General features: G+C 35.9%; 1 protein-coding gene across 2 annotated transcripts in view; it reads left to right on the top strand.

Moving 5' to 3' along the window:
- Positions 1 to 24,337, top strand: part of LOC149805923 (nucleosome-remodeling factor subunit BPTF-like) — a 90,659-nt gene that overhangs the window by 4,004 nt on the left and 62,318 nt on the right. For both annotated transcript variants that reach the window (XM_089950703.1, XM_089950704.1), the window contains exons 2-7: positions 2,574 to 2,694; positions 6,908 to 7,029; positions 8,725 to 8,930; positions 16,366 to 16,601; positions 18,857 to 19,601; positions 23,911 to 24,141. In XM_089950703.1, the coding sequence (XP_089806829.1) occupies positions 2,574 to 2,694; positions 6,908 to 7,029; positions 8,725 to 8,930; positions 16,366 to 16,601; positions 18,857 to 19,601; positions 23,911 to 24,141 (1,661 nt within the window). The remainder of the gene's footprint in view (positions 1 to 2,573; positions 2,695 to 6,907; positions 7,030 to 8,724; positions 8,931 to 16,365; positions 16,602 to 18,856; positions 19,602 to 23,910; positions 24,142 to 24,337) is intronic.

Raw genomic sequence — 24,337 nt, forward strand, 5'->3', positions numbered from 1 at the left:
TTAGCCATAGTGAATAATTAATGCAAGCCATTGTATGGCATAGTTCATTGCAAAGATTTTTTAAAATAGAAAATCAACCAGCATTTTTAGTTGTCTTCACAAGATCAGACTGTTGGCCACTAATGACTATAATAGTGATTATTAAGTTGCTTGCGATAGTTTCATGCTAACCTTAATTTAGTTATGCCCAACTGTGTGACACTAGTGACCTCTTACCTCTTCTTAGTTAATATTAATTACATTAACCACAGGATGTTTTTGTCATTTTCGCCTGAAATGCGAGTAGGAACACATTTTGTGGGCTATTTCTGAATGCATCCTACTACATCAACTTCCAAGTGATTTTCCATTAACCTAATGCCTAGTTGTGTTAGAAATATCGTTTTTCATTGGCTGTTTTGCTCGTGCATGAGCAGAAAAGTAAAAGTTGGAGTTCATTTATTTTATTTTTTGCTTAATGGACCCATCAGTTTTATATCGAGACCACTCTTTATTCCAAATGCCCATCTTATCCTACTTTTTTCAAAGGTTCATCTGTCTGTGTGCAGTTCAGACCGGTCTGCCTTAGATCTGACACCAAAGAGTCTAAAATCCATACACAAAATCGGGACTCTTGACCACGAGCAAATTTTGGGTGGAAAAAAATTGGGTCCAAAAAGTCATTTTTTTCCCTCTGTATTTTGTAGAGCAACTAGAAGTTCCAGAATATTTGGTGTCATTGTAGCTACATGTGTACGTTTCTTTAATACCACCCACTTTAGTGTATCATACATGACCTTGATGCTACAGAGCTTAATGAGTTAAGGTATAGTACAATTGGCTGATAAGGTGTCAACTAGTGTATCTCCAAGTGATGCAAGGTTTAAGAATAGAAAATCCCCATGGTGACAAAAAAACCAGGGGTTCAAATTAAAAATTGGGTATCTCTAATGCACATATGAGGTTAAAGGGAAACATGTCTATCACTGGCACATAAAGTTAATTTGTTATGGACAGTGCATGCTCAGCAACAAAATGTGCCAGATTCAGAACATGGATAATTATAACTAATGCTTTGACCCAAATTCGCATGTGTCATAAAACATACAGGTTGGAATTTTCATACATCAGAAAAGGTTCCGATATAAATTCTGTGGGTGTGCATCAGCTGAGAACCATGATTTAACAGATGACCATTGCTCTAACAAATTTATTTTTTGGAACAGTAAACAACAAATGATCAAGACTAAAAGATAGGTCTTAAATGAAAGAGTTCAGATTTGCTTTTTTGTGCAGTTTAATAAGAAATGGCATCAAATGTTGTAAATAAATTTTAAAAAGTTAATTAAAATAGATTTTCACACTAATAATAAATACTTGTACAACTTTAGACATAAACATAACATATCCTATATTGACATTAAATCGAATGCTTTTGTATATGAACTCAACTTGATCTGTGCCCTTGTTCGTTCTCAGATTCAAGATGGAACACTGCTGAAGCCTCTTTCTGATCAATTCAGAGTAACTGCATTCTTGATTTGTTCAAAATTGTATATATTTTTACAATTTGTACATATGCATTGTCTAGGACATGCCGTTTTGGGGGCCATACTTATTTTTTATAAAATGTTGACGGCAAATGAACCAAATATGCAAATTATGTTGCAAGCATTACATTAAGCAGATATATCAGACCCCCAAAAATGCGCAGATGCTGATTAATGTTTTTTGGGAATGATCTTGCCTATTCATTAAATCAAGGAAATGATGCAGTCAAATGTTTCCACATCACATTGTGGTTCATTTTACATATATACTGGTATTTCTCATGGCTCTTGAATGATGGTTAACTGAAGAGAACTTTCATTAGATCTGGATATATCCTGTACAAGATCCATCAGCCCACCATAAATAAAGACACATGAGAAATTCTGGTATGTCTGAGTGTGTGATTTAGATTTTTAATGTAGCTATAACAATTTTTCACTCATATCGCTATGATGTCTGCATTGTGAAAGCTTACAGTGATGTTTAGCACTGGGGTATCATGTCGCAGACATGTAGCATCACGTCCCACCCAGTCACATTATCCTGATACCAGGCTGACCAGTCCTAACACTAACCTTTTAATGCTAAGCACCTAGCGAGGCAGCTGCTGGTACCATTTTTATAAGTCTTTGTTATGATACAACCGGGGTTTGAACCCATAACCTCCTGCATCTGAGGTGGACGCTCTAACCACAAGGCCACCAGATCGGTCCCTGGTATGTGATTCAAAGGTATACTGTGTTGTGGGCACATTTGTCTGCATCAATTTATTGATTTAATGAATAACTGAGAACAGCCAAAAAACTGTCAGTCAGTATCAGAACAGGTTGAGGGGGTAATTTATTGGCATATTGCTACATTGGTTAGTTCATTAAATCTCTCCTGTATTTTGAACAATTATAACTTGTTTTAATATTTGAGAAGAATTAACCCCCCATCAATTTTTGGGTTTTAAATTGACTTCATAATCTTGGACATTTTGTTGTTTGTATAAATATATGTTATTCATTATATTCCATCACTGTAATGCTGTATTGTTTCAGACTTGGAGATTTACTGTGTTGTGAGACTTGCTCTGCAGTATACCATCTCACCTGTGTGGATCCTCCAATGGAAGAAGTGCCAGATGATGACTGGTTATGCAGTGTGTGTAAGGCACATCAGGTTTGTGCAGGAAGAAGGTCGTTGTACCATATTAACTTGTATATCAAATGCACATAACTGATAATACCATACTCCAGGTCTACAGATCATGCATGAACTTTAGATTTTTGATGAATCAGTTACGAGAGACTTAACTTTTATAACACATGATATGATTGGCTGATGATAAAAACTACAAACGCAAGAGTTGAGCTCAGTTTTTCTTCTTATATCCAGACTATATTTGCCATTGAATAATATGAAAGCAGATCAGTTTCTTTGCTGTTTTCTTGAAATCAAAAGTGAAACAGTTTAGAAAACTTATTCTGCTGCTACATTAGTAACACAGTACAAACTTGACTGAAAGTAAGAAATTAAATTAATTAAATGTGCAGTAATTATTGGGTAAAATAAATAAAGGTTCTGAAAACTCATTGAACTAGGTGATTGACTTTTCAAAGTCACTTGTGTGGATTTATTTCACACTCACTGTCTTCTTTAGCTGGTAATAAGAATGGCAAAAAATGTACTTTCTTAGTTCTGCAAATCTGAATTACATAAGGCATGTCATAGGTTCTCAATCTTGATTACACATTTCGAAATTGTACTGTAATTTTGAATATAAGTGCAATTACATCCTCCTTAATGCACTCAAAATGAAATAAGTATTAAATTCCATATCGTCTTTTTCATAATTACAATTGAATGACTTACTATTCTTTCCACGTTATGATTTCAAACATTCAATGACAGAAACAGAAACACATTTGCAGATGTCAACACACTTCTCACTCGCTTCTTTAATCCAATGTATTTTGTGTGGAATTGTCACATATAAATCCAGGCCATAATCAAGAAATTTTGTAGAATCGACAAAAATACAAAAATTTATTCATTCCAGATCAAATGCAAAACTTCTTGCAATGAGCATTCATTCACAATATGACTCCAAATTTCAATTTTAAGTAGACAAAAATGCCATTTTCCTTTGAAACTTATGTCTAGCACCCAACTAAGTTCAAATTTATCTGGTCGGAGTTATGTGCCCATTAATAATGTTGTGTAATGATGAATCTGCACTAGTGTATTTAGTTTAAAATACAGTATACATTCATTTACTTTTGTTTCTTGTAGTGTATTTTATTTATATAATTAAGCCTTAGGTAGAATAAGAAAATGAGCATATAATATAAAGGTTACTGCATTTGTACGGGAAAATATGCAGTATTACATCCGAAAAATTAGTTCATATTTTACCATACAAATGCAGTAACCTATAAATATGAAAGAACTTTTTATTCAGGCATTTGAAATACAAAATTCATTTTAATAATAACTGCATTGTAACTCCAGATTTTCTGTTTAGCAGCATTTTTGCACTTGCCAAGCTGGGTAAGTTACAGTGGCTCACAATTTCCTTTGACTTGCCATGAGAAGCAGATAAGCACTTATTTTGCACTCTGATTTTCACATTTGAGAATAGCTGTTCTCAAAAATCAAATTTACACAAAGGCAGTGTTAGCATCGCAAATGCTGTTCAGTGTATTGCTTAAACCTTTGCACAGAAAAGAAACTAAAGGTTTTCTAGATTGTTTTTATATATGAAAAAATTGTATCTTCAGAGAAAACAGGATATTGTTGAAAAAATCTTTAAAAAATGAAATGTTAGCATTTAGCTCAATTTCTCTTACACTGTTTTATGGCTCAGTTTTTTCAACATTGTTTTTTGTACATTCAATAAGCTTGATGGGTCTGTTGATCTTGATGGATGTTTGCATCCAACACAGTCCTTGGGTCATGGCTCAGCAGTTGGGGACATACCCTTGTTTCATATTTTTGAAACTATCAAGATCTTCAGCTATTTCCAGTAAATACAGGGGCAGTATTTAGAGATGTCAAAATTTTAGGAAGCTTCTACCTATTGATCCTAATGATCTGGGTACCTGAAGTGAACCTGAATGGTTTTGTTGTAGGTTTCATGCATGCCAACCCCCATGAGAGGTATAAACATAATTATTACTAATATTAGTGGCAAATAAATGTAATCTGAGCATAGAAAGAGAAAAATCTATATTAAATGACATAATTACAGAAAACTGTATTAAGAAATGTATATTTATTTTTGCCTCTTACCTGGCTGTGCAGTAAAATTCTTGTCACAAATCGGCTAAATCCATGTGTGTTAGTAGTTTGTACAGAAGTATAGGCACAAATTTATAAATCATTTATGCATAACTTAACTGGTCTACATGTCTAACTTTTGGAAATGGTTGTGAGTCCACAAATGATGAATGCTGTATTATATATTACATCACTGTCAGATTCTTTTAAAATTTGTAAAGTGCTATTGATTTATCCTTTGTCAGATGCAAAGTGTTTTTAAGTTTAACAAAATCCCTCTCCTCTTACATTTTTCAGCCATATAACATAAATGAAACACATCGATAAAGCATGTTTCTCTTAATATCTGGTGCCATCTTTTTGTTTCAATTTAGACTGGTCTGATATGTATACATGTGTCACAGTAGAATGTTGTTGTAGGGTTTAATGCCATTTTTCAGCACATGATAGGCTATACATGGCGGCCAGTAATAATGGTGGAGGAAGAAACCGGGAAATCCCCGGAAAGAATCACCGACCCTCTAAAAGCTGCTGGCAAGCTTTCTCACATACCCACATTGGCCGAATCCGAGACTCGAACCCATGCAGACAGAGGTGAGATGGCAGTGATCCGTAATGGAGAGCACTTCATACCACTCGGGCACTCGGGGCCCCCAAAATAGAATGAATCTGTGACACATGGTTTATTTTTCAAGAAACCTGTTTGTTTTCTTGGAACTGTTTCATGTACAGTTACTATATATTGAAATAAGGAAATTAGAAGGTCTAATGAATAAATGTGCAGCAGCCAATAGTCCCAAGTTGTGAGCTGCAAACTGCAATCGCTATTCTGTGATTCACTTGCTCCTGGTGTCTTTGAACTGAACTTGGAAACATGCTTTTCGTCTTTTGTTTTTATATTTAACTGGTACCTGGTTTTCCATTTTATTACCTGGGTAATTATCAAGGGTTGGGCACACAAGTACCTGGGCAAAAATGACATCTTAAACAGTAATGCTTATTGAATATTTTTTGTTCTGTCCCCAAATTCTTGACCATTTGCACGCTTTTTCATTTTTTTTTTAAAATCCAAAAATGCACCTTTACCCTATCATTAGCGGATGTCCATCCATGCCTCTATTGGCACTAGCAGTGGCCCAGTCTGATTAGAATCAGATCTCTGCTGTCGTACGTGAAGATCTGACAGTGATCGCTTAGGGGTCATGTTCTGGTGACTGTTGAATTAGCCAATGGAAATCATTCAATACACATTCATGCTCTTTATCCATACTACTCAGTCTCCAAACGCAATGATACAAGACTTCCAGCTGCATCTGATTGGCTGATAAAATTAGCGATTATGGTAATAACATAGGTTGCCATGACATGACCCGTAAGTGAAGATCTGATTGTAATCAGATTGGCACTATTAGGGTATTAGTAAGTAACTATTTTACAGCAGCGTATCAGGGTTACTAATAGTGCATCATATCCCATTACTTTTCTTTGTCCCTCTAAAACATATTGTGTTCCTCAGACTTGGTGGATGTGATACAAAGTGTCCCCTGTTCATGAGATCCTATGTGCAACACCTGCAGGGACCCAGATTGGCAGATTGGTCGAAGGCATGCGTGGTTACAGATCACTATTTCACCTCTGTCTTCATGACTTTGAGTCTCACTCACTGCTGGTGTGTATGTGAGAAAACTTGTCAGGAGCGTCCCATGGGTTGGTGTATTTTCCTCCACCAAATAGACAAGCTGCCATGTATAGCTTATCATGTGTTGAAAAATGGTGTTAAACCCATAACAACAGCAACAACCGTATCAACACATACTGGAAATGAGACAAATGCACATTACCAGTTTTGGCAACAATGTTCCTTGGTCAGGCCATACCCCTAGTTGCATAGCTTTGAAAGCGTGGGATTATGCATTGGCATGCCATTTACATAATTCTGTTTACATTTATTCCCATCATATAAAATTCATTTGATCCATGTTTTACATTAATAATTGAATGTCAGCAGCCTTTAAGGTTTTAAAAAATGATTTATTCTTTTATGGTGATCTTTGAAATATTAGTTATTTAAAAAAAAGAAAATTACCTGAAGTATATACAAATTGTTTTACAGGTAATGGGTGTGACAGACTGTATATCAGAAGCAGAGAAAGGAGGACTCCTTTGCCGTCAGGAACCTATTGGTATTGATAGACATGGCAGAAAATATTGGTTTTTGGTCCGCAGAATTATAGTGTAAGTTTGTTAATTTTTTTCATAATTATCCCTTTTTGATGACAGGAATCTGTTTATATTGATAGACCTGTCTAAAAATAATGGTTTTTGATCTACAGACTTACTGTGTAAGCTTGTACCTATTGGCAGAAAATAATTTTATTTATATTGCAGAATTATTTTGTAATGTTACATTTTTATGGTTTTATCTCCTTTTGCTTATTTGTCCTTTTTGCTGACAGGAACCTTTTGGTATGAATAGGCATTGCAGAAAATTCTGGCTTTTAGTCTGCATAATTGTTATGTAAGTGATTACTTAGCTCATTTATACTCCATTGGCATTGTTGCCTAAACCTTTAAAAGAAAACATTTTCGTTGAATTTTGCTGCTCATGTAAAAATAGTTCACAATTGTTGTAATGACAGTGTAATTCAACAAAATACAAAGTTACTGTCAACATTGCTACATTACAACACACCCCATCCCAACTTAGTTTTCTTTGCCAATGGCATTTGACATCCACATTCATTTGGATACTGATTTAGTGAAATGAGATCATAATTATATCTAGTCTAAGCATGATGGTAATCCATAGATACTGTACATTTTAGTGATGTTATACCGTGGCCAGTAGTTAGGAATTAGTACATTTCCCTTGTGGTAACCATCTAAAAGAGGCTATTTCATAATTGACTCCTGCCCCTGGAAATCCCAGGGAGGTCAAATGTGCTATCATTTCAGTTCCAATTTATTTTCGTATCTTTTCTTGTCAAGTTTAATGCATGCATTCGCTGCAGGTCACGTGAGGTTTTGCATTATGGCCTCTGGTACTAATGAGGTAGGTGTGAGTACGGGTTGGTGAGTAAGGTGTTGAATATGCAGTTAAAAGCATAGAATTAGTAATGGTTTCCCATTGTAGTTGCTGCAGTGATGAAATTGTATTGTATTCGAGTTCATTTGTTTTCTTTAAAACAGTGTGTATGGTTTTGAATTTGGTGAAAGTCTTGTGCTGTTCTGCTAAGATATTTCATTATGCTTTAACAAACATTGACTGAAGTAAGAGGCAGGACTTTGCTTTCTACTAAATTATTGCCAATGTTAACACAAGTTATGTTAACAAACAAAGGTGTAAAATAAAAAGGCTGTAGCCACAGGGGTCTCAGGTCTACCTCTAAAGCCATTTCTAGTATATCTTTCTCCCTTCTTGACATCTTCACCATCACCAGTATCTGAAGGCAGATCCATGTACATTTTTACTTCCACCATGTATTGGCCCTTATTAGCAATAATTCTGGGGAAGTGCTAATGTATTTTCCTCCAAACCTGAATGTCTAGATCACCATTATTTCCTTCATAAAATTGGCTTAAATGGGTCAAATATTTTATGATTATTTTGATCTGCAGTCATTTGTTCTTAAAAAGGAGGAAGATGCTCTAGGATAACAATCCACCAGGATGGGTTGTAATTTGGGGATATCCAGTGGAGAAAATACTTGGGTGCACTGACATTAGATGTGGATTTTACCTTCAAAGGGGAAGTGTTTTTCACAGGAAAAATCTTGTGTGCTCAATCACATAAAGATGTGAAAACTAATATATTGTAGGCACTGACTTTATTAACTGCAAATAGGTTTGGAGAGACTTTAACCTAATTTTTGTACCATGCTGTTTGTTTTACCTTATCTTTATTTGTAAGACTGTCTGTTGCAATTACAGAGAGGGTGAGAATGAAGTGTGGTACTACAGCACCAAGGGACAGATTGATGAGCTTTTGGAAGTTTTGGAGGGAGAGCCATGGGAGAAAGAGCTGGTTTATTCCCTTAGAGAGATGCGGGATGACATTGCCAGGCAGATGGAGATAACAGAAAAAATGACCACGCAGCACAAGGGAAATAAGAAATCAGCTCTTGATAATGAAATTGGTAGGTGTTTATTCTGACAAACTAACTGAATTTCTACCCTACTTTGGCAGATTTACTCTTTTACATGACTTCTTTTGGGAAGTCGGTGGTAACTGCAATGGTAGTGACAACTTTCCAGCATGCTTAAGAAGGTATACTCCCAAACTGGAAAGGCTAGGGCAGATTGGGAAATGTTTCAGTCTTTCAGCATTGGTTGATTTGATGGCTCACCATTGCAAAAATAGTTGATCTGATGCTCTTGTTTACATGTATACCCAAGGATGTTGCTGGTTATAAAATTCCAGAAACTTTGTTGATTCCTTAAGGCTATGGTTTGCCACAGTTTGACCATGCTTGCAAAGATTCCATCAAATAATTGAATAAGATCCTTCAATATATGAATGCTAATCCTACAGCTGAAAATCAGAATAAATACAAAATATTGACCTAAAGCATTTAATTCCATTAGAGAGCAAGAAGACCTTGAGATCCCATGTATCTGGGATGAACCTGCACTCTTTTGTTTAATTGGCATGTATTATGGTACCAAAAATTAAAAACAGCTGAATCCAAATCTGATAATTTAATCCTGACCCTGCCAGAAATTTCAAATATATTGGCAGAACTTTTCTCAGAATTCCTACAAGAGAACTGTTCTGACAACTCTTGATTGAAGGACGAAAGGTGATAAGCATTAACAGTTGCTTGATACAGTTCTGAATACAAAGCTAAACATTTTCATCAAAATTTGGAGCTTGCAACTTCCTGTCATCATCATTGAAAAAAATGGAAAGGACAATAGTAACCAATCCAGGTACCATGGGTTGAATGATAAGACAGACTGCTCTGGTATTTCAAGTCCAACAAACTATTATAGCCCTTCACATTAATATCAACATCACTTATGTTGACAAGAGACCTGTGTCAACAAATATACAGGGTCCCTTGGTCTATTATTACTACCAGATTTGTCATGCTTATGTTAGCCTTGAGGTTAAAAAAAAAATAACTTCATGTTGACAGAAACCCTCAGTCATAAGTTGAACAAATTCTTTATTTTCTTATCAGTTACATTGACAAGCTGTCAGTTCTGACTCATACTTTGCCCTGACAGTCATTTGATGTTGCCACCATGCTTTATTGCTGCTGTCACAATAACAAATGGGTACATGTTTGTTCCTCAAAAGCTGGCAGGGATGGTCCTGGCTTTTAAAAAGCTGTCGCAAAAAAAAATCACCAACCTCAATATTTTGTTGCCAATTTTCAAAAAGTGTCGCCAAAACAAGTAGTGTACATTTTTCCAAGTGTTAATTTAGTCTATTAATGTAACAGGCAATGAAAATTACAAAAGATGGGTTAGTTAATACTTTAATTACAACAAGCATTAACAAAATGTTACAAGTGTTACATGAAGATCTGTCGCGATTTTAGGGCTGCCCACTTGTTGAATGCAGTTTCAAAGTCTAATTTTTCACATCTGTACATGCAGATTCTCATTAAATTCTCGAGAGATGAGATGCAGAGCTTATTTCTGATGTCAGTTTTTATGAGGTTCATCATACGGAATCCACGTTCACAGTCTACAGTGCTGACAGGTGACACCAGTAGTTTCTCAGCTTCTCAGCAGCCCCCCCCCCCCCCCCCCCCCATGGCTAGCTTCACAAAGCTTGTAGCAAATTGCTTCCTAACTCCCAAAGAATGATCACTGAATGCTGTATAAATTTTCTCGACAAGAAAAATAGAATCTCCGTTCCCACGAATTAAACTTACACGAGTCAACACCTGGCAATACTGGACCGTATATATAAGCATAAATTCACACCCAATTTAGGGATTCTTTCACACCTGTATTTTGAGAAATAAATACTTATTATTAATTATGCAAAACTTTTTTTTTTTTTTTTTTTTTTTTTTTTGCTATTTCTTGTTGCGGAGTTTAAGATTCTGCAGCCGTAACGCGAGACTGATGGCAAAAGGAAAAGATCAATGAGTAAAATGCTGCACTGGCAACAGATGTAATTGTGGTTGAGATTTTTTCAATTTGTTTTGTATTTATACACAGTAGTCGGTACTTCAAAGGTTATCAGTTTTCTATGAAGGTTCAGCAAAACTATTGTATTGGTATATGAATGAAACAAACAGAAGGATTAGCCATACAATTAATTGTATCTGTTCTATTCACGTCTTCAGAAGTCGGTCAGTTGTAGGTATAGTGCGGTAGCATGATTGACTGTATCGCAGCATACAATCCTCAGCCCAGATGTCAGCATAAGCAGATTATGATGTAACAATGCACTGTAAAGATGGGGTTGTCAATACGAACAAAGGATCGTTTGTGTAACAGATTGATTCCAATGCATTGCTTAGTCAAGTTTGTGGCTTCCTTTCGTTCTGCCTTTTAATTTATCCAGTCCAAATCCATGAGTGTATGTACAAATTAAATAACCAAAAAGTATGTCGCCAAAAAAATCACCAGCTGGGATATTTTTGTCGCCAATAAGGAAAAAAATCGCAATTTGCGACATTGGCGAAGCCCAGGACGATCCCTGGCTGGGTTTTGTGGCACTTTAAATAGCATGCGCACCGTTCATCAAATGAAGTAGGCACCAAACTTGTATAAGAGCAATGAAATCTGAATGATTGTTGCATTTTCCAAAGTTATTGGTGATTGGAACGAATTTATTGTCATTCAAGCTTCCTGCAGAAAAAGTAACTTTATGCTTACGATGGCTACCAACAGCAGCATAAAACACAAATTTACAATCTCTTGAAACTAAATATCTGGCCATTAAGCAAACTGAAGGTAGGGGGTAGGGCATCTTGCAAACATACATACAAAAAAATTTCACTTAAACATAACACTGTCAGGATGGCTGAAAGATGCTACATCAATTAAAACTGACTTTTTTGAAGGCAACTACACTCCTTATAGGAAGAAACAGAATCTCATCCAGTCCATTTTGCTAATAGAATTTAATTTTGATTAATTTGAATTTTAATTAAATTTCATTTTAATTTGATGTATTGGTTATGTTATACACACAGACCTGCCAACCCTCATAATTTTGGTGTGAATTTCACAACTTGAGATAGCTATTCATGGATTCGCACTGCATGCAAAAAAATCATGAATTCCCAAATTCTCAGTCAGCTTAAATCATGAATAAAATAAATGTTATCATGTTAAGTGCAAGTCAGAATAGCAGCAGTGGTTGCTCATACCCATGACTGCTCCGGTGGCCTAGTGGTTAGAGTGTCCGCCTTGGATGCGGGAGGTCGTGGGTTCGATCCCCAGCCGAGTCATGCCAAAGACTTACAAACAGCTGTCTCACTTGGTCATCAGCATTAAGAGGTTAGTGTTAGGACTGGTCAGCCTGGTGTCAGGATAATGTGACTGGGTGGGACATCACGCTACATGTCTGCGACATGATGCACCAGTGCTAAACATCACTAAAAACTGCCACACTGGAGACATCGTAGCAATATGACTGAAAAATTGTTAAAGCAACAGTAAACACACACACTCATACCCATAATGGTCCTGTATTGCTAGTTGCGATGTTAGTAAAACTAGATTCATTTGTTACAGTTTGCCTTGTAGCAAGCATTGTAAAGAATATAATCTATATTTAGAACAGAAATTTTGCAAATACTCGTGAAAAAACTTGGGTCCAACAGACCTTTTTTTTAGTGGCACATGTACATACTCGTAGCAACAACTTTTAAAAGAAAAAACAAACACTAAATGAAGACAGTTTTTTTTAGTGTAGGAATTTTTGAAATACTGAAAGATTAGCATGTATTGTAATTTACTTGAGTTCATATTTTTCCATGCATGTGCCAACACCACTAATTGTTAATCGTTTCATCTTACGGAATTTATACAGTTTCGTAATTAAGCTAAAACAGTTAAAATGTTTTCCTATGAAAAAGATATGCATTCCACAAAAAGTGAAATATGATTGGAGTACACCAAAAATTGGCCTTTCATTCAGCCATCAAACATTGATGTACATTATGCTTTTTGTATAGTAGTATGCCGTGAATTTTAGAATTGGGAATGTGCACAGAGGTTCATATTGTTGCTTACAATTTACCTGTAATACATGTACTATATAATAATATTATTATATATTACATGTATGACAGGTAATTTGTAAGAAACGATAGAAGCCCTGTGGGCATGTATCAGAACAATGTGAAAAAACACACAACTTGCAAAAAGCAGATAAATATTGGAAAAATGAAGAGCACCCAGCTGATTTCAGCTCTGGAGTTCTATAAGCCACCTACTCAAGTTCTGCAAGCTACCAATGCTGAAGCATTGTTTTTAGTTACTTGCTGAACATAACCTGCCTTTCTCAGTTGGAGATCAACAACAGTGGCAGTGAAAGAGTATTTCCTATTGTGAGTAAAAATAAGACAAACTTTGTACATGTAATTAGTATAAATAATGTATTTTATTTTGGGATTTTCATATAATGCAGTACTGACCAACATATGAATGGAGCTAGTATCATGGTATAATTTTTCACTAATTGTTGTCAAAATTCACTCATTTTTATCCCTCTTTTTAGTAATTGATAGTCTGGAGGATTGGCAACTCTGCCAGTGTAAAGATATTTTGAATGATGTAGGTAGTGTTTCAACTGTCATTGCAAAATCTAGTGTTACCATCTGGAGTTGAGCATTGGTTGAAGTCTGCAGTTTTACAGCAGAAACTACAGCCATACTCCGATTTACCTACCTTGAAACTTCTTTTTAAAACTCTTTTGTTTTCCTTTCTACATTCAAAATCTTGCAAAAACCTTAAATTTGACTGCTTATTAATATTCCAAAATATAAACATGATTTGCTCATACAATCTGGTAATGTGTTCTTTACTGTTAGCTACTTAAGTTCATTGGTATTAAAGGTAAAGAATGCTTAGATAAAGCAATCAGTTGTGTCTGAATGGAAGATTCTATAGATTGTCATCATATCCTGTATACATTGCAAAATATTTAGAGTGAAAACTCAAACAAAAAGATTTGGAACATTCAAGCCATCATTGGAGAGTGGCATTCCTTGTTTGGAACAGAATTATAGAGATGAGGTGGTATTGTGCCAATGACAAAAATAGAAGGCTAAAGTGTTTTTTTTGCAATTTTTATCTTTGCATTTTTGGAGCTTCACTTTTAAATGAAGCTATATAGGCAGTACAGTAGTCCCCCTGACCAACGGCCACCCGCTCCTTACGGCCAGAATCCATTGGCACCGACGAGTTTGTGTTCAAAGGTACCCCTCATGAAAGACCACTCGGCTAACGTGACCAGCAGCCAGCATATTAGTGCAATAATATAAAATTTACCCCTCAGAAGCGGTCACATTTTATTTTAATATGTATCCAGAACCAGTATTTTATTCATAACGTGTGTTGAGTAATCCGATTTCTGTTTCCCGATGTCAGGTTTTCGTTACTGAAAGAAGTGTTGACTAATGTACATGTACCACTAAGGTTAATATAATATCATTTACGCCTCATGAGAAGCCACATTTATTCCATAAAGCCAAGAAAGACTCAAATTTTAATCCATACAAAAGGGTAAGTACATGTAATCCAATTAGACATACTGCTGTGTTATCATAAGATGTCCGGTTTAGTCACTCTGATAATTGTTAAGATTGCAATTATTGAACAGTAGTAACAGTTGAGAAGTGGCTGTATTGATGTACAATACCCAAGTCAGCAGGAAAATGGTTTGATAGCCTTTATGACTTCCCATAGTAAGATGTTGAGCTTGTTCACTTTGATAATTTGTGGCTATTACTAGTGACAATAATTGTCAAAATTACAAATCCTAACAGCCGCGAGGTCAAATCTGAGTGATGTTAATGGTACATATCGAAGCCGTTTTGGCTTCTCTCACTTAGTGTAAAGAAATGTATAAAAACAATAGGGTACCAGACTGCGACTAACGAGTCACGTGACAAGATTACTTCCTTTAAAAACACGGCAATTTGTTTAGATGCATAAAAAATTGTTTTATCAGTATTGTAGTTGGCAACATGAATAACTTACTGCAAAAAGATCAACATGTCATTGAGGAAAAGAAAAATTCTCAGTTTAGAAGAGAAAGTGAAAGTAATTCAACTGATGGGGGTGGGGGGTCGAGGATCCTTGCAGAAAACTAATGTCGGAAACACTCAGATGAACAATATCGTGAAAGATAAGGAAACAATTCTGCAGAAGTGGGAAGGTGAAATGGACAGCTAAAGGAAGATTGTTTGAGCCAGGACATGTTTGTATCCTGATTTGAATGACAAGAAAAAGCAACAGTTTTGTCAGTTGAATTGGGATATGATGACTTTACTGCAAGTAACGGATGGTTGACCAGATTTCAAGTGCAATACAATATTAAGTGTTCTGTCCTTAGTGGAGAATCAACTGATGTTATTATTGAAGTCGTCGAAGATTGGAACAAAAGACTAAACGATATATGCAGGGGATATATGACTGCAAGGATATTTTTTATTGTGTTGAGACTGGTTTGTTTTTTAGACTGTTGCCAACAAAGTGACAGATGATGTGATCTGTAACATAATTATAGTTTTAAAACTATATCAATGGTTATTCATAACATTCTTTTGAAAATGATGTAACATTTTGTTTTACATTTATTTCACAATATGCATGTGATTTTTTAATGAAAATATTAAATGTCTTAGAATTAAATGTACTTGTGACTTTCTTCGTATGTATTTACTATTCACATTTGTCATCCCCCTCTCGAAAGGCCACCCTCATTATAAAGCCACTTTATAAGGCCACTTTCCTGCTGTATTAGGGGTGGCCTTATAAGAGGGGGACTACTGTGTTTTTGCTGACATGCTTTTGAACCCTATACATCTGACATTTTCTCTTGTTATCTTGCTGATCTTTCCATTCAGATTAATCAGAATTATGAAATAAATGGCTTTTGATTTAGAATTAAATGAAATCTCCTTATACAAATTCTGTTACACAAACTGCGACACAAAAAAATTACCCTGAATGTTACTCCTACGTTTATAACAATCAGGAAATTCATGCTAGAAACTTTGTATGTACTTGATAATTGGGTGTCATTGTACATGGACATATCTGACACCATTCCCAGAGTTCCTTCTATTCTTTTACTTGTGGAAGGCACTGTCAGTCAGTCCCATCCATCTTTATCACACTGGTTAAGTTTACATTTGAGTTTAGCAGACATTGTTGGCTATAGAGGCCTACAGGTTAGTGCATGGATACATCTTAAGCAAAGTACCATCTTTCCAAAATTAGATTGTAAGTTTAGGAGTATCACATGAAGTGATTGTCCAGCAGAACCCAATTTGTTGCAGAGACAAAAAAGTGTACTTTCAGAAATAAAACCCATATTCACAATTTTACTCTAGATACCAAACATTTGGGGACAATTAATTTCTTTTACAGCAAATCTGGTCAAAATTCAGGCTGAGAGAGCACAGAGAAAGGCAAAGGAAGAGGAGGAGAGATTGTTACGAGAGGAAGAGGAGAGGAAAAAAAGAGAGGAGGAGAGAAAAGCAAGGGAGGAGGGTGAAGAGCATGAGGAAGCTGGTAATAAGGAGGGGATGAAAACTGGAGAATCTGAGAGCATTGATACCAAGACAGCTGAAGAAGAACAGTCTGATACCAAAAGTGGCAACAAAGTATGTGTTTTGTAAACAGAAATTGGTAGTAGTTGTGTATTTTATACAAGATGTAAGAAACCAATTTAATAATTTGTTTGCTTTGCTGGTTTTAGTGACCAAAACAAAACTTCTTCATTGTGTTTAAAGCAGTTTTTTCTAAAGATATTATATTTATCCCAGTCCTAAAAATTATGGTGTTTTAAAAAAAAAAGCACAGTGATTGATCTGAAGTGATTTGGATGAATTCAACCGTTACAAGCATCTGGAAGCTCACAGAACCAGTGGGCCATTGTGTTTGGTAAGTGGACCACTTTCCTATATAAAGCCTGGCAAACTTCAGAAAATCCATGGGCCAATTTAAAATTTATGGTGCCACAAAGAAAATTTGATGGGCCCATTATACTGAATTCATTTAACTTTACCTGTTGTAGATTTCTTGCAACTTGATGCCAGGGAGATCCTTGCATCTATGCCTTTGATGGTGCCATTATTCAGGAAGTTTTTTAAATTTGGATCTGTAAAGAATTTCAAGCTTTTGAAAAAAGTTTAATGGAAAATACAAAAATTTAAAATAAAGTTGAACATGAGGTTTATGCAGGAATGATAGTGAAGGTTCTGACTGCATTGTCTCCCTGATGTGCAAATTTATCCATTGATCATCCATGAAGAAATGAATTTTTTGCTTATTATGTTTGTCAACAGAAATCTTGTTATGGATCTCTGCGCAAGTGGCGGAAAACTGATATTCACTCACATATCATTAACACTATGACATGCTATATCCTTTATTATTACAGTCTTCTCCTCCAGCTCATCATCTCTTATTTTGTATTATTTCAAGGAGTATTTTTGTGGTTGCACTGTTTAATCCTCCACTGGCTGCTTCAGAAGATAATGAAAAGATTGCACCTTTTACAATGGCAAATTATAATCTGTTCTACTGATTCAAAGTAAAAGGTGTACACCATGTTTTGCCTGCAGCAATGTTGATATGATAAACTATTTGCATTTGTGCATGCTTATTCACAGTGTCAGAAACTGTCTGCATGTGTCAGTAATCTCTCTGCTTACCAGTAATATGTATATCTTTTTTTGTCTGATTTCTTTTGATTTTGTGTGACTTAGTATAATACCTATAGATTATTATGTTTTCTTGAGATACCAATATGTTGTAAAGCCGAAGTAGAAAATGTTACGAAAGAGTTCAAGTTATTTTGTGCCAGAAAGCTGTGAAAAGTGGGGATTATGAGCTTATTCAGGTGGGTTGTTCATGAATCTCTCATGGTCCAGAATTACAAACTTGGATATGCTTGTTGTTGTAGGGTTTAACGTCATTTTTCAGCACACAATAGGCTATACATGGCGGCCAGTATTAATGGTGGAGGAAGAACCCGGGAAAACCCCGGAAAGAACCACCGACCCACGAGAAGCCACTGGCAAGCTTTCTCACATACCCACATTGGCTGAATCCGAGACTCGAACCCACACAGACAGAGGTGAGATGGCATTGATCCGTAATGGAGAGCACTTTAGACCGCTTGGCCATTTGGGGACCCCCACTTGGATATGCATGTAAATGTCAGTTATAAACAAAAAAGAACAAGTTTTATGTAGTTGTAGTTTTGTTTAATTCGGAGTGATTGAAACTGACAGAAAAGTAATTTTTTAATTCCAAAATTCCTGGAGTACATAATATGTGATAGTAGTAATTCCTTAAAATAAATTGCCAGTAGAATTAATATTTTGCAAGTTGATTTTGTTTTTTTCAAATCACGAAAATGCAGGTAGTGAAGAAAAAGCAAACTTATAGTCCTGTACATTGTCTTGTAGACCTAGCTGTGCCATTTGTTTGTTTTTTTTGTCCTGTAAGCTCCATTTTGGATAGAGTTATGACCCTTCGCAATTAAATTCTTATTTTCAGATGGGATGTTGCTAGTAATCAGTATTGTTCAAGAACTAATCAGCATATTTTGATACAGTTTGGTGTGAACATTGTGTCATAGATTTGCATGTGGTTTAATTGGTGGGGGAGGGTCGTACTGTCCCTTTTGGACAGAATTGTGGCCCTTGCTTTTCATCTTCATATCTTAACATTTTATGTTGTTTGTGTGGATGAGACCTAGAAGGGGTTGTATTTCAAGCAGTTCACATTATCATTTAATGGAATCATGGACTACCCGGCACAAGATCCCCTGTTTAAGGATCTGTGGAACAGATTGCAGTCAGCTGGATATTGTACCAATCATTAATATATCTTGTTCTTGTCATTTCAGGACATAGCAATGGCAGAACATACACAAACCAGTACTAATAACTCAGTAAGTGTTGTGAAAACGGAAGTGACTAATACTACTGATAGCGGGACAGTTTCTTTAGTAAAAACTCGAGTAACGGAAATTTTCACAACTACCACAACCACTACTACTGTTAAGCATCTTGATGTTTCAGCTTCAAATACTAAAGATGCCAATGATGTATCACAAGAATGTTTTGATGAGACTGCTTCTAAAAGTGATTCTAATGTAGATAGTGATCAGCAAGAGACTGACGGTGAAGAAAAACAACAGGAAGACCAATCAATGGAGATTGATGGAGAATTTGAGATGGACAAAGCTGTTATTGTGACAGAACATTTTGAAAAAGGCAAAGTGGAAGCAAAGAAGGAAGAGTCAGATAATGGAAGTTCAGGTGTATCTGATTCAAATTGTAATGGCAGTAGTGACAGATATCAAAATCAGGAGGCAAAAAAGACTTTGCAAGCACCTACCATTATGAACATACAGTCAGTATGTCCAAACGTAAAGGCTACTATTCTCAAGGCAACAGACAAGATGGGATTGTCAGATACCCCAGGCACAAAGAAAACTCTAGTAGTCTTGAACAAGGATGGTGGTAAAATGACATTCACTGTGGCCTCAGCTCCTTCGGCTAAGTCAAATTCAGAAACCTTGGTAAAATCCTCTGACAAAGGGGAGGATAAGACAGAAAATTCAGAAGAGCAATCAAATGAGGGGCAGGGTAAGTTTTCATTGTTTTCTTACTTTGTTAGCTCACCAGGCCAGCTTGTGTTGTCCATTTACAGTTTTCTGCTTGACCTGTTTGCAGATGAGTTTACAGGAAGCATTATGGTCTGAAAGCCTTTAAGATTTGTTTAGTGGATGCCACCTACCAGTCCATATGGCTACAGTAACTAAAAATAGAAAAACCTTTTAATAAACTTTTCAAAACGTGTTTGACAGAATTGCTCATTGAGAAACAGTAGACAATCACAGTAACATTTAGAAATTATTCTCTTTTACCTCTAAATTCAGCCCTTCATGATAGACCCCAAAATATTTATTTCCGTCTGTAGATCATATAAATGAGATATATATCATTTTCTGTTTAGTCCCACCTGTTGACCAATCTGTTCAGGTTTAGTCTCACCTGCTGACCAATCTGTTCAGATTTAGTCTCACCTGCTGACCAATCTGTTATGGTGTCCACATAAGCCATTTACATTTTTTCTGATCATGAATCTGTCTTCTCAGACTGGTGAAAGGAAAGTTGCTTGACGGTTCATACAGAAACAGCATTTTACACCCACCAGACCCCCCACCCCCACCCCCGCTGGACAATCATTTGGATTGACCATATTCATGATTCCAATTCATGGGAAACTGGTACAACATTTGTACCCATTATTTCTAAACTAACCACTCCAGACCAGCATTCTGGATCATACTTGTGCTGGACATGACTCGGCCAGCCCTGTCATATCTGATAGGTATGACCTTTTTGTTTTCATTCATCATGATGATTCAGCATCATCTTTGTCTCCCGGAAGATTACAGGAGTAGGACAAGGGGGGGAGGTAGGCACATGGACTTGCACGCACATTCTAACCCAACAATGGAAAGGTTTGAAATCAGTTTTGAAGCAGAAATCAAAGATAAAAAGAATTTAACCTCTGGGAATTCTCTCCTCCATCATCTGTTAATTCTCATTGCCTCAGTGGACATTCATAAAGCTGATGAACATTTGTCCTTAAGAATTTTCCTACAGTTGTCAGAGGTCGCATAAATTACAGTGCACCTCTTGTGAAAATTGTGTTCCTGGTAATTCAGTAGCCTCTTTTAGGTATCACTAGCCTACAACATTGTTACCACACTAGTTTAAATCAAATATCAATGTTTATCATTCATACGTACCCAGCTTAGACAAGGATTATACTGCTGTCAATTTGTCTGCTTCTTCAGTTAGTTATAAAGTGGACAGCCAGGTGTTTAATGCCAGGTCTGAGTGGATAAGGAACGTTGTGTCAGTTTTCTCCAAATCTTTTGTCTAACCAAGATAGTTGGAAGTGACCATGCCTGTGAATTGTGTTGTATTGCCAAAGTAATCAGTAGGGGTAATTGCCACACAATGGTGAATGCTTTTATGGTCTCATGATACCTCAACTTGGATTGAAGAAATGCACTCCTGTGATTTTCTATTTATATACCTGACCTTGTGCTTGTCCCTTTTGGTTATAACTTTTGTTTACGGGTTGAATCGAGGTGATGGGAAAACAGGTGGTACGGGACTTGCCCCTTCTCTATGGTTCCAGGTATCACAATTTATTTGGATTGACAGAAAAACAAAATCCATCCGTTCCAGATCAACTGGAAAAATTGTGAGTGTGCATTTATTCCCAATATAACTCTAAATTTCAGTTTTAAGTAGACCAAACGAAAATTATTTTTTAAACTAATGAGGAGCACAGGACAAAGTTCATTGGTCACAGGGCGGTGCTATGTGCACAGTAATATTGTTACTATGTTTTGATGAATCTACAGTTGTGTATTTATTTTGGAATACAGCATAAATTCAGTTACTTTGTCTCTTGTAATGTATTCTTTTTATTACTAAGCCTTAGATAGACAGAAAAAAAATGAGTATATAATAAAATGGTTGCTGCATTTGTATCGGAAAATATGAACTTGCTTTTCAGAGTAATACTGCATGCTCAAGGTCATGCAGTATAATTGCTCAGAAAAAATTGTTCCTATTTTCGCATACAAATTCAGTAACCTATAAGTCCTTTGCTCATCTATTATCAGCCCAGCTATTAGCACGTTTATTATTACTCCTCAGCCCAACTATCTGGAAGAATGCCATGCAGAATTTAAACAACCATTTGGCAACCATCTTGAAAATCTTGTTACTACTAATCCAGCATTGGATGATCATACCAAGATGAGGTTTTCTCCAAATGACTTGCGCCAAGTTGATCTTGAATAAAAAATAGTGGTGATATGACATCAATTATGGTCACTATGGCAGCCATCTTAATGTTGTTATTGCTTTTCCTTCTAAAAGTCATATTGACATGAATTTGGTTGTCACCCAAAGACTTATGATGCCTATTTGGTCTAAATGAAAATGGTGCTATCCTTACATCCGTTATGGTTGTCATTTTGAAAAAATTGTTATTGCCGCCTATAAACGGAAAGTCATATCAGCTTGGGGTAAAATACACTGGTATATTGACAACTTACAATTGTGTAGTATAATCCATAATGTGTTAGGCACTGTACATGTATATAAAAATCCATGAATTCGAATATAGATCACATGTTAGAAAATTCAAATATCATTCACATCCACTGGTGTATTGGCAAAGTAATGGTGTTACCCTACTTTTTTGCATGTTTCATTACTTTTTTGCACTTGCCAGTGTCCCCCACCCCCCAATCCTCCACCCCCGAAGTGTTCTCATGCTTCTTTATTGAGCACTATGCCACTGTTCACATCCTATTAAAGAACATAAATAAAAATTTTTTTTAAAATTAGCTATTGTTAGATCTATATCCCATTGTCAACAAATGCGTATCACTAAACAATTCACTACATTATTCTTTAGTCACCAGTGTATGTGTTATTGAAGTCACCACTAAATGCCAACTTTGGAGGACCAAACAATGCGGGTTTGTCATTGTGCATATTTGGTAAGAGCCGTCTACAACCTTCAGAATATGCAGATTTGTTTCCTGACTTGCACTTAGGGTAGGGAAGAAGCCTATCAGTTTTCAGGTTAAAATGTCATTGGTTAAGATCACTGACTAAAAAGAGAAAAGTGTTTTCTGCACAGAATCATTAGATTTTTATTGCATTACTGGGACAGACTTTGTGGATGGCTTACACTTGTCCTAAAGAACAAGCCAATTGATTTTTTTGTGCAAAGATAAAGGTCACTGCAACTAAAACAAGAACAATGGTTTCTGCATAACATTAATTCTCTGTCACAGATCTGGACCAGACATTGTGGATGATTTGTACTTGTATGGAAGAAGCCTATCGAGTTTGGATCATAAGGTCGAAGCTCAAGGTTACTACTGAAAAAAAAGCATGGTTTCTACAAAAAAAAAAAACGTTTCAGTTTTAGACTGTGTACCGTCATGAAAGTTTGGATAAGATCATGGAGAAGAAAGAATGCATTGATTTGGGGTTTACACTGTCAAAGTTCAAGGCTACTGTGGTACGGGAAATGATTTTGCAGACTAACATTTGTTATAGAGTGATGCAGAAAAAAGAATGTGTTTCTACTGATGGTATGAAAAAATCATGGTAGGAATGTTAATAGAAGCTTATTTAGCAATTTTTTTTTTTATTGATTGCATTTTCCCATTTAAAATTTACTTGTTTAGAGGTGAAAAAGGGATATATAGAGATGGTCGCATTAACAGAACCACATATTTATTTGTGCAGCTTAAGTCCCTTGACCAAAAACTTTGTGGATATCGTGCACTTAGAGTAATAAAGAAATTTACAAAAACTCAGGTCTAAAGGTTGAAGAACATTGCCATAGTGAGTCCAGCAAGAAAATAATATTTTTGTGCAGTTGAGTTCAGGTCTGCACACCTTAACCAAAAGGTCCAGATTATTGAGACCCAGTATTAAATAATCTCCAGTCAACAATGCCCTACTAATGACTCTGAAAAGACTTAAACATAGGGAGTCTCTGTAATGTGACATTAATGCACTCTTGTTTAATGCTCGTTCATTTATTTTATGGACAGTTAGTGACATGTTACTTTTTTCCATATTTTTCTAAGTATCAAACCTTACTTTCAGATAGTCAACTAGTATTGCAAAAAATGTACCCCAAGCTGTAATTTGTTTGTGATCTTGGATCTCTTGGACCCTTAACTGTGTTTTTATTTTAAAAAACATTTAAAAATACTTGTAACATTTAACAAGCAATCATCCATAAATTTCAATAACTTGTCAAAACATGTAATACACTGGCAAAATAGGATTAAGTCATTATCCAGAGAAATGATGGTGATGCATTTCTTTTCCTCAGAAACAAGGCGAATCATCACTAGATCCAAGACAGGGTCCCTTACTCCCAAGCTGTTCACAGATTCAGTAACAGGGACTACCATGGTGAAGACAACATCCATCAGGTCTCTATCCTCTTCATCATCTGATGATCTTCTAGTCATCAACAAGGATGGGGAAATTACAAGAGTCACAAGAAGTAAATCCTTATCCTCTGTTACTGCAACACAGCAGCAGATGCTCTTCAGACTAGGTTGGTACATTGTTATGTTTGGACTGTGCTAGCAAGATAAAGATATCATTTTTCTGATAGCTGTCATGGGGTTGATGTTTTCAGCATTAGGAATTTGTGTGAAGATTTTACTTTGACTTATTTGGTCATATGGTTTTTCCTGTGATATGATGTCTCATGTTGTAATGTTCATGTGATATTTACAACTAGATGTGGT

The sequence above is a fragment of the Sinohyriopsis cumingii genome, chromosome 2 (assembly GCF_028554795.1).
Source record: "Sinohyriopsis cumingii isolate HCF-2022 chromosome 2, ASM2855479v2, whole genome shotgun sequence".
NCBI lineage: Eukaryota > Metazoa > Mollusca > Bivalvia > Unionida > Unionidae > Sinohyriopsis > Sinohyriopsis cumingii.